This window comes from Periplaneta americana, chromosome 17 (assembly GCF_040183065.1).
Source record: "Periplaneta americana isolate PAMFEO1 chromosome 17, P.americana_PAMFEO1_priV1, whole genome shotgun sequence".
In the NCBI taxonomy this organism is placed as follows: domain Eukaryota; kingdom Metazoa; phylum Arthropoda; class Insecta; order Blattodea; family Blattidae; genus Periplaneta; species Periplaneta americana.
Genome location: NC_091133.1, coordinates 19,775,905 through 19,793,444, shown reverse-complemented (window position 1 = coordinate 19,793,444; position 17,540 = coordinate 19,775,905). Strand labels below are relative to the sequence as shown.

Below are 17,540 nucleotides of genomic sequence, written 5' to 3'. Positions count from 1 at the left end.
GAAGAGTGTATTTAACGAGCAAAATACATTTTTTGTGATAAGCACTTCTGAGATATCAAGATCATAATCAGTTTTGTTAATGACATTACATTTTTCGCGCGCGACACACACACGCACACGCACGCACGCACGCACACACACACACACACACACACACAAATTTGTCTTTCTCATTTACAAGAACTCTTTGATACCGTGCAAATGCTGCTAGCAGCTCAAACATGAAGGTATTTCAGGTAGAAAAAGTTATTGGACTATCAGAGTTAGAGCAATAAACAATACATCTTTTAATCATGATGTGTAAAGTTATTTATGGAGAAAGAGGTAAAAACCTTGATCTATGTGAATTTCTAATTTATTACCATTACTTACCCTATTTTTTACAATATCCATGCACAAAAGCATTTTTCCTGGACCTGTGATAGTGGACACTTGAGTTTTATCCTGAAATATAAAATTCGGTCTTACAATATAATCAATATATTCAATAATTTTATAAACATGGGAGCATAATTAAATAACGTAATAACTAGGGCATGTAGCACATATGGCGAATCCAGAAATATATATAGTGTGTTAGTTGGAAGGCCGGAGGGAAAAAGGCCTTTGGGGAGGCTAAGACATAGATGGGAGGATAATATAAACATGGATTTGAGGGAGGTGGGATCTGAAGTTGGGGACTGGATTAATCTTGCTCAGGACAGGGATCGATAGCGGACTTATGTGAGGATACGAATGAACCTCCGGGTTCTTTAAAAGCCATTTGTAAGTAAGAAAATAATGTAATAACTACAGCTGGGAAGATCGAAAGCTATCATGAACTGAAATAAGTTTCAAATAACATCTGTAGCAGGAGAGGTATCTTGAATTGTAGTATTAATGACATTGGATTTAATGGGTACAGAATGTGGCCAAGAAGGTGTTGATGGTCAGCCAGAAGGAGAATTTACTGTAAGATTAGGAAAGTTTTGCAAATTTAAGGTTGGTGGCAATGTTGAGAGGTTTGGCTGTGAAGGATTTGTCAGACTTTTTCTTTAAGTCAAAATAACTACAACCCTTAAAATTTGCTGAGTGTGCTTCCCCACAGTTTACACATGTTGGTCCAGCTTCTGTAGGTTCAAATACATTAAAAAAAGTGATATGTCAAAAGTTTTTAATGTGACTATAATATAATGCTGACATTTTGTACATTGAGGAATGTTGCGAGGTTTTCGGAGTTATTCTACTCTGATGAGAGCATGCTGAATTTTTTTCTTATCAAAAATCTTCTTACACTGTTCAACTTTTCCATTTTCACTGAGCAGACCACATACGTTGTCTGCCTCTATGGAAAAGTTTGATAACTTTAATAACAAGCAAGTTAAGAGATTAAGCTCTAAGGGACATCTTCATCTGTTAAAGAATGGGCAACATTGAATAAAACGACTTCCAGTCTCTTGGTATCTGGATTACAAAAAGTATGATAAGGGAGCTATGATTCTTCTAAGAATTTTGTAATTAAACGAAAGTCAGTAGCAGTAGTAGTGTTAATTTTTAGGACTTTGTTCTGTTGTTGTGTGGAAGACTCACTGAAAACAATGGAATCTATATCGCATATTACTTGCTAGGAGTTATTTACTTTATGGAGAAATATTGGCGGTACTGTACTCTGATTTTGGAAATAGCCCTAGTAAAGGTAAATTCTTATGATGATGCTAGAGTCACAGAATCATTTTCATTAACCATCTTCTCAAGACAGGAAAACTTATGGACAGTCATTAGATTGACTACATATTTAGAATTTATTTTAGAAGCAGAAATTGTTTGCTTTTTTTACTTGGTGTGAAAAAGTTTTCATCAGAATTAGAAGAATTCTTTTCAGTTATTTCATATTGTCGTTTTGTGACGAATTTTAAAGGCTGTACCAAGGAATGTGATCTTATAAGAGTTAACTGGAGAGCTTTGATTTGGAAAAGATAGCTGGCCTTCGATCTTGTTGAAATTATTGCATATTCAAGGCTAGGCAACAGTGCCTTCTTTTATTTTATGACAAAAAAGAATACTATCTGCTTTTCAGATAACCAAATTAAATACCGTCCACCACAGTGCACAGTGGGCCAGATTGAGTAAAAATGGGACAAAATTGAAAAAATGAACTTTTTTTTACAATACTTTTGACAGTGTATACTCATAGTAGGGATCCTGGTGAGCACTAAACTCATGATGCATCATTGATAACATGTTTTAACAACTGTGGCTACAGCCTTGAAAGAGAGCTATTGTAACCAGGCGATAGCGCACCAGTCAGTCCTAGGCCGTGCGCTTGAGATAGTGGTGTGTGTTACGTGGTCATATTCGTGAATAAAGAAATAACAATGGCTGAGAATGTTAGAACAAATGGTAGATTTTATTAGGACTACATGTAATTTTGAATTGGTTTATATAGAGTGTAAATATTTGTGATAACTCGGAGGAATGCAATTTAAGTTAATATATTTTAGTTTTCAATATTTAAAGAGGGTTATAAAGTGCGTGTCACTCGATGTTACGAAACCTTTTGTGTCGATTGTTTAAACAGACCTTATAGATTGCAGAAAAGTCGTATTCAGCTGCAGCTACTTGTACTTTTCTGTTTAATGTGCGAAAATTCAGATACCTACGTACAGTATTATTCATTACTATTCCAGATGACTGCTGTTTTTTACACCGTGAAATCATGGAAGCCCTACTACAAAATAATAATGATAAGACGGCTGTTCATGAGTTTGTTATTTCATAATTAGGATTACGTGAAAAATGTCAACAAGATTTTTCTTCAGAACTAAAGAAAAAAATAGTTCATTCTGCAGTAATTTGAATAACAGATAGCAGAATTGCTACAGAATTAAAAATAAATAGGAAGAAAACTATGGCAGTTCATTGGATCAAGAATTTAAGCTGCTCCCATGTAATAAATTTCATATTGAACATGTGGCTGGATGTTCATAGTTGTATAGACATTCTGGTCATCCAAGAAAATTGTTCTCTGAATCATCTCAGAAGACCAAGAGGAGGAAAACTGAACACCTCAGAGAAGCTGCTGATCCTGCTGTGCTTGCTCTTGCTACTCAGATAAGTCTGAAGGCTTCTGGTAAAAAGAACCAGCTAAACTAATGGAAAATGCTGTAAGTACACCAACCCGTGCTGCAAAAATTCCAACTGCATATAACGAGCATAGTGGTTCCTGCAAAAATGTTGCAAAATATAGTGGTGATGACGTTTTAGCCCTGATAATGGATGAGAAATTATCTAAGTACCAGACTACAAGCAAAATGTACAGTAGAAATGTAGATTTATATCCAGCATACAATGAAGTTCGAGAAGTAAAGCTGCATTGCTATCCATGTGATATTACTCTGACAGAAATAAGTGCAGAAGTGAAGTTACAGAGTCTGTTAGATCATACAGCCAGACGAATTTATGAAAAGGAGAAAGGACGAAATTCAGAGTCGGTTTCCAAATGAGATGGGACTTCTTGTGGACAAACCTAAACCAGGAGAGAGTGGAAACTCAAACAACGGGAATAGCCCTAGAAGATTCTTCTCAAATCCCGAATTAACATAGATAAAGAATTATACGTTTTGCAGTTGTTCTTCGAGTAATTTCTAGTGGAAGAGACATTAAAATTGGTTCTTTCAATCAATATGCGCTAGAAAATGCAAAATTGTTCATTCAGAAGTATCACTAGTTTAACCTCCCAGCTAGCGTACACAAAATTCTCACCCATGGGTCTCAGATTATTAACTCAGCTCTGCTTCAAATTGCACAGTTATCTGAGGAGGCTCAGGAAGATCATAATAAAAGATATTAAATTAATATATCGAGAGCCCCACACAAGGAAATTTTCTCGTAAAAACACAATGACAGATTTAGTCAACAACCTTATCATATATTCCGATCCTCTCATTTCACATATCAGAAAATCACATAAAAACACAAAACTCCCTTGTGGAAGGAAGCATTACAGCTACTGAAAGACTCTAGTGAGGAGGAAGACGAAAGTGCCATTCATGAAGAAAATGTCAGTAATGAAAATATAATGATGAGGAATCAGATATTGAATAAAAAAATTATTATGTTGTGAAATTGCTTTTAACTTAAAGAAAAAGTGAAAACTATTGAATAACTATTGATTTTATCCATCCAAGAAAACAATAGAGACATAAATTAATTTTGTCCCATTTTGAGTCGATTCTGGCCTACTGTGCAGTGGAGTAACAGCACATCTGACCGTGAAATGAGTGAGTCTAGGTTCAAATTCTAAATTACCTGGTTGAGGTTTTTTCCGGGATTTTCCTTCAACCCATTAAGAGCAAATGCTGGGTAGCTTTTCGCGTTGGACCCTGGACCCATCTTGCTAGCATTATCACTTCATATCACTCAGATGCGAGATAATCGATAAAGTGTAGTAAAATAACCAATAAAAAATTAAATGCCATTAAATTTCTTTTAAATTTAAATATTATAAAATTACATTGGTCCACAAATTGCTACCATGTCATCTCGAGAGGAAAGTCTGATTTTGTAACTGGATGCCAAAGAGTATTGCTGATAGGAGAGTGGATGCTGAATTAATCATATTTTTGGAATGAAGCATAGTTCGAATTACATGGTCACATCATTACACAAAGCAAACATGTACTGAAGCACAGAAAACCTCCAGCTTGTGCATGAAGCTTCACTACATGATTAAAAGATTGCTGTGTTGTGTGGTTGCTGTAAATCAGGAACATTAAATCCAGACATTTGAAGGGTACACGGGAAAAACGAACAATGTCACATTTCCATTAGAGGTGGGATAGTGATCTATTTCAGTATATTACTGCAAAATTTATTGATGTTTCTACTTGAAATGAAGGAAATAATGAGTGTATCCGTGGTTTTAATTCTCCTTTACAACTTTTAATAAAAACAGCACTGAAGTTTGTTAGTAATGCAGTGAATTAGATAATGACATCACCCTTAAGAGCATTGTGACATTGTTAGTTTTTCCCGTGTACCCTTCATTTGACATGGACAGGGCATATAGTACATATGGGCATATTCAGAAATGCATATAGTGTGTTAGTTGGGAGACCAGAGGGAAAAAGACCTTTGGGGAGGTCGAGACATAGCTGGGAGGATAATATTAAATGGATTTGAGGAAGGTGGGATATGACTGTTCAGTATAGGGACTGATGGCACACTTATGTAAGGGCAGCAATGAACCTCTGGGTTCCTTAAAAGCCAAAGTAAGTAATCAAAGCTGCAAGATTTCGATCAGAAATATTAAGACCTTTTCCAGAACAGCTAAGAGACATTTAATGCCAGCAATCATTCTTTCAGAAGGATTCTGCTACTGTACACACTGCTTATGAATCACTAGATCTTATTTCAGAGATTTTTAAGGATACAGTTATCAACACTGTTGTGGCCCTCATAACCCTGATCTCATTTTGTGTGATTCTTATTTGTAAGGGAACTTTAAAGACAAAGTTTATAAAAATAAACTTCACATAATCAAGGAACTAAAAGAAAATATCATTGGAGAAGTTGCTTTAATCACATCTGAGAACTTTTCTATGTTAATGGGAATTTTCTAGGCAAATGTCGAGAATGTGTATAAGAAACATAATTTTTTAGCTAATTTCTTGCATCATGTGTTAGTGCTCATTATTATCGGTTGTAAAATTCAATAACTATGCTTTCAGTAAAAATAGTTACAATGCGAGCTATTATTAGTGATGATACTGGCTCTCTTTTCCCAGTTGCAACATGAGATATAATGCAGGCACAGAACTGAGTCTGACCATCCCAAATTCTACTAAGTACTCTGCATATATAATAAAAGGGAAAAGGGAAATAATAGAAAAGGAGAGAATGGGAGACAGAAGGAGCACAGAGAAAGAGTCAATAGTGTAAAATCAAGAAACTCCATAAAGAACTCATCCTTGCTTGTTATACGAGTATAATCAAAGTTATAAAACAATATTCAACGCTTAACATGAATTTTCATATTTTCTTCTCTGTAATGTCCCTGTGAAGCATGTGGTAGCATTGGAATTAAAATGTTGCACTGCAAGCCGGAAGATCATGGGTTTGATTCCCAAAGGGGTCATGAATTTTCTACATTGATCTAATCCTTCTAGCCGAACTATAACTCTGGAGTTCATTCAATCTCTAACAGAAATGAGCATCAGGTGTGTTTCTCTGAATGTAAAGACAGCATGCATGTAGAAATGCATCCCTTCTGTTACTAATGCTAATTCTCTGCAAAGTGTGAGCTTTAATCTATCGCTACTATATGGGCTCCATGGCCTGTAACAGGGATAGCTTTACTCTTTACTTTACTTTAATGTTCCCGTATCAATGCCCAAAATTATATGATATATGAGTTTGTAATTATGAGTACATACAGTTTATCTGTGAAATACGCGAAAATGACTAATAATAAGTAGAAATAAATGTATTTATTACATATTTCAATGAAATAAAATAAAAATACTTACATTGATGCTGAAGACATAAATGTTGCCATCATAACAACCAGCAAACAGCAAATTGTTATATATCCTCATACAAACAACACCAGCATTGGCATGGAATCTGCACAATTGTTCACCACTCTGAAATCATTACATGAATATGATCTAATGAGTAACACTATCATTATTTCTGTTGCTACTGTTACTATTGCCACCACTACATCAATCATCCTCTTAGTCATCACAGTTTTCAACATTTTAAAACAACAACAACAACAAGCGGAAAAAAATTATCATAATTTTTTTTATGTTTAGGCACTTGACATATTGTCATTCGTCGTCCTGCTTCTCAATACAATGTCACAACACAGAAACCAGTACCAAAGGAACTGACATATTTAGGGCATTGGATAATATAATTTCTCAATATGAAGGTTTTGGTAAATGCTCTAGCATAGCAAAGGTGGAGCTAAAGCTATGGTTGGCCATAATACTGGGGTAGTAGGACTTTTTAGAGGAAAAGGAATACAATGTTTGTTATTTTCAATGTATTATCCACGAAGATGCACTCTGTGGAAAAATTGTAAGACTCAGTAACACAATGAAAACAGTTCTAAATATTGCAAATCTAATAAGGGAAGGTAAAAAGCTCAAAGCACAGAGTGTTTGCTGCAATCTTGAATACTTCAAAAACTGAATATTGTACTCTGAAGTGTGCTGGTTTAGTGCTGAATATTGTCTGAAGCAATATATTGGGTTGTTGTAGTTTAGTCAACTGTCCGATGACAGGTTTGAACCATACAAGTGATACCAACAAGGCACCACTTATGAAGCAACTAGGCCAGGGGTAGGGGTAGGATGGCCAGTTCCTTTCCCCCTCCATTGCAAACATTACCGACTAGCTACATTTTACACTAATAAGACTTCAGATGTACACAAAAAATTGTTCTTCCTCTGACACACATCGTCAAGTGAGATGTACTGCCTGATAATAGATGTACATATCAGCCAGAACCTCAGTCAGAGGTATTCATTGGGTTAAGAAATGAAATTCTTACCTCTATGAAAAATGAAAGTATTGGATATGAATATCAAGATAAGCTGAGAGATAATGAATTCATACATACACTTGTCCTCTTGACTGATTTAGCATCCATCTAAATATTTAAATCTGAAATTGGTAGGTAGAAAACAAAATATCTTCCATTTCTTCGGACATATTGAAGGATTCTGCAGTAAACATAATGCAATGCAAATTTCCTAAAAACCAAATAATTAAGTACACTTCCCATCTTGTCAACAGTTGAAAGAAGAAAAATGACGTATATTTCTGCGAATTTCAGAAAATCATAAGTGATAAGATCAAGAACAGATTCCTAGATTTCGACGCCCTAAAGCCAACAACCCCATGGAAACTTACCATGCCCTCTGACCTTCAAATGGAATTCTGTTATTTTCAGGCTGATGCATTCTTCCAGACCAAAAAATGTAATGTTTCTCGTTTTCCTAAACTGCATAAATTCTCATCTGAAATATCATTATTTGGCAGTACATGTGTATGAAGTGGTTTTTCAGCAATTAAATAAAAGAAGAGAAATCACACTGAAAATGCTGCCCTAGAATCAAGTCTGAGACTTCCACACAGATTTTAAACTGGACATTGAAAAACTTGTGTCAGAAAATCAGTACCAATCTTCACATTAACTTTCCTAATTTTAAAGTGTGTCAAATGAGTAAATTAGTTGAAGTTTTCATAATGTTTTGCGTGAAATTGCCTGTCTATTTATTAAACAAGTGAACTGTATTTGCATCTAATACTGATCTATTTTTAACAATTTTTAAGGTCTGTAAATGAGTAAATTGAAGTTTCCATGAATGACCTTTAGTGTAAATGTAGAGTAAATGATAGGCAGATACAATCTTAAATTGAAGTCATGGTCCTTGCCAGCTCATAAAATATTTCGATTGGCTCTCAAGCAATGAAAGGTTGGACCACACTGACTTAGCATTTTGAGGGCACAGAGAATCATTACCATTACCATTAGTGTCAGGTACGGTAAAATATTCAGGAAATATTATAGGCTTGATAAAATTGATTTCACAACATAACCCAGTGCTACAATAACACTTCTGAAGCATACAAAAAATGAGGTAATTATTTAAGCACTGATATTCAAAATTAATTTAATTAATGTGCAACAAAGTCAAGGCAGCTATAGTAAAAAAGAAGTCAAATTAGCTATATTGGTTGACTGTACCACGGATTCTGCATATTGAGAAAATTACTATTATTTTGAGATTTGTTGATTTTGAAACAGATTGTAGAGGAGAACATTTTGTTTGTTTCTGGAAAATAAACTAATGCTGTTACAATGGCAGACGTCATTTTGAAAGAAATAGATTCTAGATCTTAATATCAGTAACTGATGGATGCATCAGGGTTACAATATTGGGACAAATATGGTTGATGTAAATTCAGGCTTGAGAACGCGACACAAGCAATGAACCCACGAACATTTTTCACACAATGCGATTGTCATAACTGGAACCTTCTTTTGGGTGATGCTGCCAAATATTCTATTGTGGCAAGCACGTTCTTTGGCTTAGTTCAGCAAACATATATCCAATTCTCCAAGTCTTCTAAGAGACGGGGCATACTTAAAGTAGGACTACACATTTCTTCAAAATCTCTCAGAAACATGCTTGGAGTACAGTTTAGAGAGTGTGAAAGCCAGACGATTTCAGTTGGATGACATTTGTGGAGCCATTGAAAAAAGATTGTGCACATGCCGTTGGATAGAGAAAGGAACATCACATCAAATGAGATATGAATGGCTGCTGCCGGTTGGGTCTAAGCAAGCTGACAACATCGTGAAAATTTCCCACATTTGGCTCATCATCGAGCTGCCATATATTACGTTAGATGTCACCAAGTTTAAACCACATGTCATAGCATTGATGTCAGCTCCTCAGTTCATAGCTACTGAGCTGTGCTATCGGATTCACATGGCACAAGCAGAAAAACTTAAATTTAGATCAAGGTGGGTGGGGGTCCAATGGCAGATCGACTTAAACATTTAAAAAATGAACAAGAAGCACGATGAAAAGTATTATTACAACAACGAGCTGCACTTAGTCAGCAAACCGAGGTCAGCCAAGACACTGACTCAACAAAAGTGTGATCAGAGTGCCTGAGAGAAGTTGGCACAGGAGGCTGCAAAATAGACTCGTGGTCATTGCATTAGTTGTTTTCTTTGCAGTCCAACATGGTAAGAAATTGATATGAGAAGGAGAGTTTTGTCAATTTAAGGGTTAGGTGATAAATTGGAATTTCAAAGACGCTCAAGAAACACAATGCAAAGTATGACTGCGACTGATAAGCTCCACTTAGGGAGCAAGCTTACAGTAGGCCCCTGGGATTCGAAAGACACCGGCTGCGCTCCCACATATTATAGTTCTAAGTAAAATCTGCGTCTTTCATTATGTTTTATACTTTTAATTACTATATTTTATATAGGGGAGGATAGTATTAGTTAGTCAGATATTAGAGAAATTTGAAGAGTGGTCGTTGGAATAGAGAGGGTTGGAAATGTATGAAGTTAGATGTAGGAATATAATTTTGAGAACTGGTTAATTTAGTGTTATGTGGAGTGTGAGTGTGGACGTTGTCTTAAAACGAGAGTAAATGACTGAATAGAACTGAAAATGGGTCAAGAACAATAATATTGAGTGAACTTTGTTGTAGTGATTATCATAAATGTATAGAGAAGGATAGAAAGCTTCTTTAGAGTGCAGGGGAATAGTCAGATATTAGAGGAATTTGGAGAGTGATCATTAGAATAGATAGGGTTGGAAATGTGTTAAATTAGGGGTAGGAATGTAATTTTGGGAACTGGATAGTTTAATAAAGAGTGATGGTGAGTCCTAAATACAGAAATGTGAAGGGCCATCAACCACTTGGATATTTTTGCTTAATGACAATAAATCATATCATATCATACTGTATTTTTCATTAACATTGCAATTTTCGAACCCTAACAGTTGTGTAACTTTTAGTTTTTGGACATGTCTTTTCTTTGAAATCCAAACTTTAATGCCATATTTCAGTATTTCTGAAATTGTGTGTACTTTTAACATTTTCTGTATTGTCATGTGACAATAAAAATTACATTCAATTTATTTCGAAAATATAGAATTTCTCGCCAATAATCTCAGAAACTTAATCTATTACTTAATTTCATATTTATACTTTAACCCTAAAAGACCTCAATGAAAAATTATGAAATTTAACAGAGCTATGGGAACCATTAATATGATATTTAAACCAACTTTTATATAGAAACACACATACACTAGAATTTACATAACATTGGCCAGACCTATATTATGTTATGGCAGTGAGGCGTGGACAATTCGTAGTACTGAGACTAACTGCGGCAGAAATGAAATATACAAGATGTACATAGGGATACACAAGAATGGACCACATGAGAAATTGTGACATTATGAAGGAACTGCAGATTGAACCAATCCTAGATTACCTACAAAATTACAAGTAAAACTGGAAGTCACATATAAACAGAATAATGGCTTGGGGGCTTGTGCTAACCACACGATACCTCCATTCTGGTTGGATGATCGTCCACCTCTGCTTCGGCATGTGGATCTGAAGCCAGCAGCCAGCTGGTCGGTCTTGGCCCTTCATGAGCTGTAGCACCATGGATTTATTTGTTTATTATAAACAGTATGCTTTAATCTAGAATTCCACGCTAAATGATGAATTATCGTTCTGTGGGCAAGTGATCCTTGGGAAGACCATTAAAATGCTGGCAAGAGACCATAACAGGCCACTAGGCTCAATACATGGCAGAATGCTGCTGCTGCTGATAGTTTAACCCCAGTATGTTTTTTCCACAAAACTGCATTTTTACATTCTCAATACATTGCAGTTTATAACCTATCCTCAGATGTCAGAATCAGCGATCAACTGCATATGACAAAGAAGGAAAATATTTTGTCATAAATATTAATACATTCATGGAATAGTAATTTTGAACCATATTGCACTGCAGACCGCGAAATTTCTACCATTTTATAAAACTTATATATGAATGTTAATCACCTCAAACATTTTGCAATATTTCAATAATTTAACAAAAACTTAAATGAATAAACAGAGAGCTGCAGTGATATAGCAGCACTGAATCTTCATAAAAATTAATTTCTCTTATGTCCTATTGAAAGTAAGACATTTCTTCTTCTTCAACTTCCCTAGTATATCACTATCGTGGTGTTGGGGATTTCCTCGAATCCATCTACTATATTGTACTCTATCTTCTGTCAGTCTATTTAACTGGCTCCATGTCTTTCCTCTCTTAGATACTATTCGTTTTATTTCTTCTTCCCATGTTGTCCTTGGTCTTCCTACTGGATTAGGTAAGACATTTCAGAATTTGTAATTAAAACACAAACTTACTGTAAATTCAACAGCTGGAATGTCCCCTGTTTTGGTGCCACAGTACACAACACTCGTGCTGAGAACTAAACTGTACACAGTGTGACTCCAGTTATTGCATACAGTGCGCAACAACAAACCTAAAAACAGGAAATAAACATTATTAGCTTGATACCCACCTTCATTTTGAGATTACTAAATGTTCGCTCCCCATGAAAATTACTTATATACTATAATAGCATATATCAGATTTAAAATGTTTCCACATACACTATCAATAATAATAATAATAATAATAATAATAATAATAATAATAATAATAATAATAATAATAATAGTCATGTAAATATTAGTAGTAGGGTACTTGACTCTTAAAAGCAATGGTTTGCAAGCTTCCATAAATTTAACTGCATAAAAGAAAAGAAAAGGTGAAGTTATCCACTATATATTAGGTTGGTGCATAAGTTCGTAGCGTTTTTTCATAAGTTTATTAAACACATCAGATATACTTAAGAGAGAAGTGCATCAACAATATATTCTCCTTCACTATTTACAACAGTGTGCCAACGCTGGAGTAGTTTTTCGATTCCACGCCTGTAGAAATCGCGTGGTTTTGAGTTGAAGAAGTCGTCAAGCCATGTTTGGAGCGCATTTTCATTCGGAAAGGATGTTTCTTGAAGGTTGTTCGATAGAGAGTGGAAAAGGTGAAAATCTGAGGGCGCAAGATCAGGTGAATAAGGTGGGTGCGGAATGACTTCCCAACCCAACTCCTGGAAAGTGTTTTGTGTCAGATTAGCAGAGTGCGGGCTGGCATTATCATGGAGTAGTATCACTTCACGCAGTCTTGTTGGTCGTTTTTCTTGGATTGCCTCTACAAGACCAATGGTAATGTTAGGATTTGCGAGGCCCTATGCAAACCTGTATTCAAGGCCACATTTCAATATGACAATAATAATAATAATAATAATAATAATAATAATAATAATAATAATAATAATAGTAGTAGTAGTAATAATAATAATAATAATAATAATAACAACAAAAATAGTAGTATTTAAACTACTCATCATATTATGTAGTTGAATTCTGACCATGCCTTCATTTTTAGTCTTACAAAAAATCTTCTTACACACTAACAGTAAATCACAGTAATCTATTAGGTTAATACTTTTTAAAGGAACTAAAATGTTTGCACATGAAATCAAAACTCATTCCATTTTTTTTACTTTTCACTGAACTGAATTCTTGAATTACATCTGAAGAGTCTGAACTATTTTCATGGGATTTTAAACGAGTACTAAGGTTTTTCCAGTTGTGACACCCCTGAAAAGATAATGCTGTCACTGAGGTCGAAAAAAGTCGGCTAGCAAAGCAATATACCCTACCTCGATTTTTAGAATATAGGCTACAAGCCAACGTCAATCCTGTTTTTCTTTATTGATTAAAATCCTGAAATAGTGGATAGATTAAAAGTGTCTCTTATTGACGTCCAATGGAAACACAGCAGTTTCTTCTCAATGACAATTTTCAGCCTTTTATTGTCCTGAATTGGATGTGGCCAATTGAGGACCGTTTTTGCAAAACTTTCTAACTGCAAAATTTGCAAAATAGAGATTTTGATGGATTCGTTAACATAAGGCAGGCCTCTACATGATGTTCAAAGAGTCTTAGTAAAATTGGGTTATTTCTCTTCATTGTAGTGTGTCAAAGTGTGATCGTTTTTTCAAAACTTGTTTCTGCTATAAGTAAGAGATACAGCAAAACTTGCTTACTATAGTGTTTTGTCTCTCCTGTAAAATTTAGTTTTTTCAGTTAGCAAGTTTTGCAAAAACGGTCCTCAATTGTCAGAGTCAGTGCTATCAAAAGTGCATATTTCACTAATTGAACCTGCTACATTAACATTTTCATTAGAAGACGCACCACCAGTCTCAATGTTTATATTACTGTCATTAAATTGATGGTATTCACATTTATTTGTAGAAGTGGGTGGTTCTTGAAGAGTCAAATCATAATTTCTCGCAGAATACTCAGTTACAGGCACTGTTTCATTGATCTTAATATTTTAACATTGAACAGCATAACTGCTTCCTCAATTGCTCTGTCGCCGTCCGTTTCTGCCTTTTTAAATGGCCTGATTCGAATTTTCTACTTCTGTTGCCTTCTCTCTCGGACATTACAACGAAAACATGACATAATAACTTAAAATACGAGTTCCAAGAAACCTAACCGAGTGAGAAGGAAGTGAATGCACATTGAAAGCTATACTCTAGTGTCAATTATTCTTATTCCATTAAGGATGAAAATAAATAAGAATGTGGAAATAGAAAAAGAAATAACACGTAAATAAAAGGAAATACAGATATCTGAATGAAAAATCAAATTTTAAATAATCGCAGTTGCGAGGCCCTTTGAGGTGTGAGGCCCTAGGTGGCAGCCTATTTTGCCTTTATGTAGTGCCGCCTCTGTGCAAGATGTCTCAGTTGGTTTTTTTTTATTTTAGTAGGTTATTTTACGACGCTTTATCAACATCTCAGGTCATTTAGCATCTGAATGAGATGAAGGTGATAATGCCGGTGAAATGAGTCCAGGGTCCAACACGGAAAGTTACCCAGCATTTGCTCATATTGGGTTGAGGGAAAACCCCGGAAAAAACCTCAACCAGGTAACTTTCCCCGACCGGGAATCGAACCTGGGCCACCTGGTTTTGCAGCTAGACGCGCTAACCGTTACTCCACAGGTGTGGACTCTCAGTTAGTGTCAATAAATGTCGCACAATGGTGGAATGGTCACAGTTCATCACATTTGCCAGTTCTCGGGTACACTGACATGAATCATTGGGGATTAATGTGTTTAAACAATCTTCTTCAAACTCCGAAGGTCTTCCTGAATATGGAGTGTCACTAATGTCAAAACGGACCCTCCTTAAAACGAGAGAACTATTTTCTTGCCGTGCTCTCTTTGATAGTATTGTCCCCATATACGGCGCAAATGTTTCTGGCTGCTTTCGTCCCTCTATTGAACTCAAAAAGAAGAATATTATGTCGGAAATGTTCCATTTTATCCACTTGACACTCCACTCACTATCTGCAAAAATGAAAACTTCAATATGTAAACTCAAGCACAACAATTGAACTTCAAATAAAAAATGACAATCGATAAATTAATCCATAGCAGCCAGAGTACCAAGATGCAAAACAAAAAATGCTTCGAACTTATGCACCAATCCAATATAGTCCTGAAAATTCTTGGTGAGCATGGCGGTAGAGATGCTCTCTTATTCACTTACTGCTGATTGCAACGCAACCCAGAATCACTCGTGCCTATTGCTGTCACATCATAACTCCAGTGTTAGATTTTATCTAACGAACTTCATTTTTTTGTTTCTTAGTTTATATTCGCAATGATAGGTATATTACATACACAAGAAGATTTTAAGTTACTGTATCCATTCTTTTAATAATGTACATGCAATAAATACATTTTTAATAATTTTATCACCAACAGCCTTCTAATTAAATCTGGATAAGATAATCGCAAAAATGAAAATAGAAGTTTCAAGGAAGGCATTGTTGGAGTAACATCTACAACAATCATGAAATAATAACAGAAAAATAAAGACTGTTAGATTTCATGTAATAGTGTGAGCGATTGTGGGTCAGTTGAGTTTTTCACAGCCATGCAACTTTTGTTGCTTTATTTTATACATAAGTGTGTGTGCTGGTCTATTGGAAATGCCTTGAAGTTGTATTGTTGGGTACTCAAAAACTACAAATACACACCTTGAAATAAGTATTCATTGATTTCCTAATCACAAAAGGTCATCCGGTAAATTCAAGGCATGGTTGAATCAAATAAATCGGCGTAACTCAAACCTACCCAGAATTCCATCGTTTGTTCTGATCACTTATAAGGCAACATCACTAAGAAAACTCGTAAACAATTCGAACACCATTTAAATGAGCATCCTGCAAAGTGTTGAAATTTTTAATAGTATATTCTGGAATATACATATGAGAGAGTGAGAAATGCTGCTGGTGATATACATGGACCAATTGGAGTGCGTTTAGTTTGCTAACATGTCTGAATTAGTGACAAGCGGGGATGGGATCAGTTGTGTTCTGTTTACTGTCTGTGAAGCACTGTGAGGTAAGTTGACACATGACAACTAAACGTATCACATGAGTTGTTTACTAACTTTCAAACAAAGAATTTACAACTTTCCATGTTATCAAAAGAGGAATGAAGCAATGTTCTAGCATTTCTAGAGATACTAGAGTCTCATACAGAAATAATGCATATGCAGACTCTAGATATCAATGAATTCGAACCAGTGCAATGCTGAAATGGAGTTTGTGCCAGACGAATGTGAGTCACTATCAGAAGATACTACTTCACCATCAAATCAGGTATCAACATCAGAAGGGGCACGAAGCCCGAAAAACCTCGAGTACAATTGCCATTAGACGAAAAACGAAAAATAGTTAATATGTGGTTAAGTGCAAAGAAATGGAAGACAAAGCAAAAATCTGCTCACTTATCTTGAGTAATAGGAAGAAGAGATATCCTCGATTGCAACATGAAATGCAATTGCATCGATTTAAGGAAGATGTTGAGATTGTAGAAAGTATTGGTATGTCATCTTCACCTCATTTAATATCGACACAGAAGTATAAAAAATTACCCGAGTTAGTGTTTGAGAAATTCACAGCAGCTTGCATAAACAGTTTTATAGTACACAATATGAACTTAAGAATATATGCCTGTGAAATTCGTAGCTGCAGTGTGCTTGATTTATCATTCACAGCAAGTACAACATGACTACGGAAATTTAAGCACCATTATCACATAGGGGCACGAAAAATTACGCAGTATGTAATACGAAAGGGAGAGGAAAGTGACAACCTACTGCATTCCTAGCAAGAAGAGACAAAGTTGCTAATTGAACATTACGGCCCTGACAATGTATATAATGGAGATCAATCTGGCATCAATACACATATTCCAGCAGAACACTTGGTAGCTGTGATAAGAGGGTAGTTCATGGTGCTACCCAATCACAAAGTGCATAGACACATTCATTTGCAGTTATGCTGACTGTATCATGCACGGGATGTCTCCTTCCCTGTCTCTTTATAGTACTGCAGGAATCAACAAGCAATGGCAGGTTTAATTAAGACAAACGAAAAATTTGAAAACAGCACTGATCATTGTATTAGAAGGGCAATTGGTAAGTGTGAATTTCATATGGAAGAAAGTGTCATCAACTCTCTTTGGTAAAGTGTAGTTGGTGCAAGAAACTTATATGTTTCGAACATTTTTTTGTTAACTATCATTATCATTCACAGGGAAATGAATTTGTTGAAGTGGAATAAACAGAAACTGTGACATTATTGGTGAGTACGTGTTCGATTTTATGTATGTTTCGAGAATTTCATATGCATTCATTGTAATATGTATAAAACTCTCCTGCCTCCTTCACTCACTCACCCACATGTTCACAATATAATAGAAGTAGGCTATTATCAGTTGTAGTTGTCCCAGAATTATATTTTCAAAAATGATGTATAAATTGTTTAGACTTTTGCTTAACATACAGTTATGTT

At 35.3% G+C, this 17,540-nt stretch overlaps 1 protein-coding gene across 3 annotated transcripts in view; it reads right to left on the bottom strand.

The window, feature by feature from the left end:
• The window catches only part of LOC138693212 (serine-rich adhesin for platelets), a 103,622-nt gene that overhangs the window by 26,977 nt on the left and 59,105 nt on the right, over positions 1–17,540 (bottom strand). For all 3 annotated transcript variants that reach the window (XR_011330252.1, XM_069817000.1, XM_069817001.1), the window contains exons 7-9: positions 11,959–12,077; positions 6,507–6,623; positions 373–444 (exon numbers count right to left, since the gene is read on the bottom strand). Coding sequence is in view for 2 of the 3 variants with exons in the window: in XM_069817000.1 (XP_069673101.1) it covers positions 373–444; positions 6,507–6,623; positions 11,959–12,077 (308 nt within the window). In the remaining variant the exon portion in view is untranslated. The remainder of the gene's footprint in view (positions 1–372; positions 445–6,506; positions 6,624–11,958; positions 12,078–17,540) is intronic.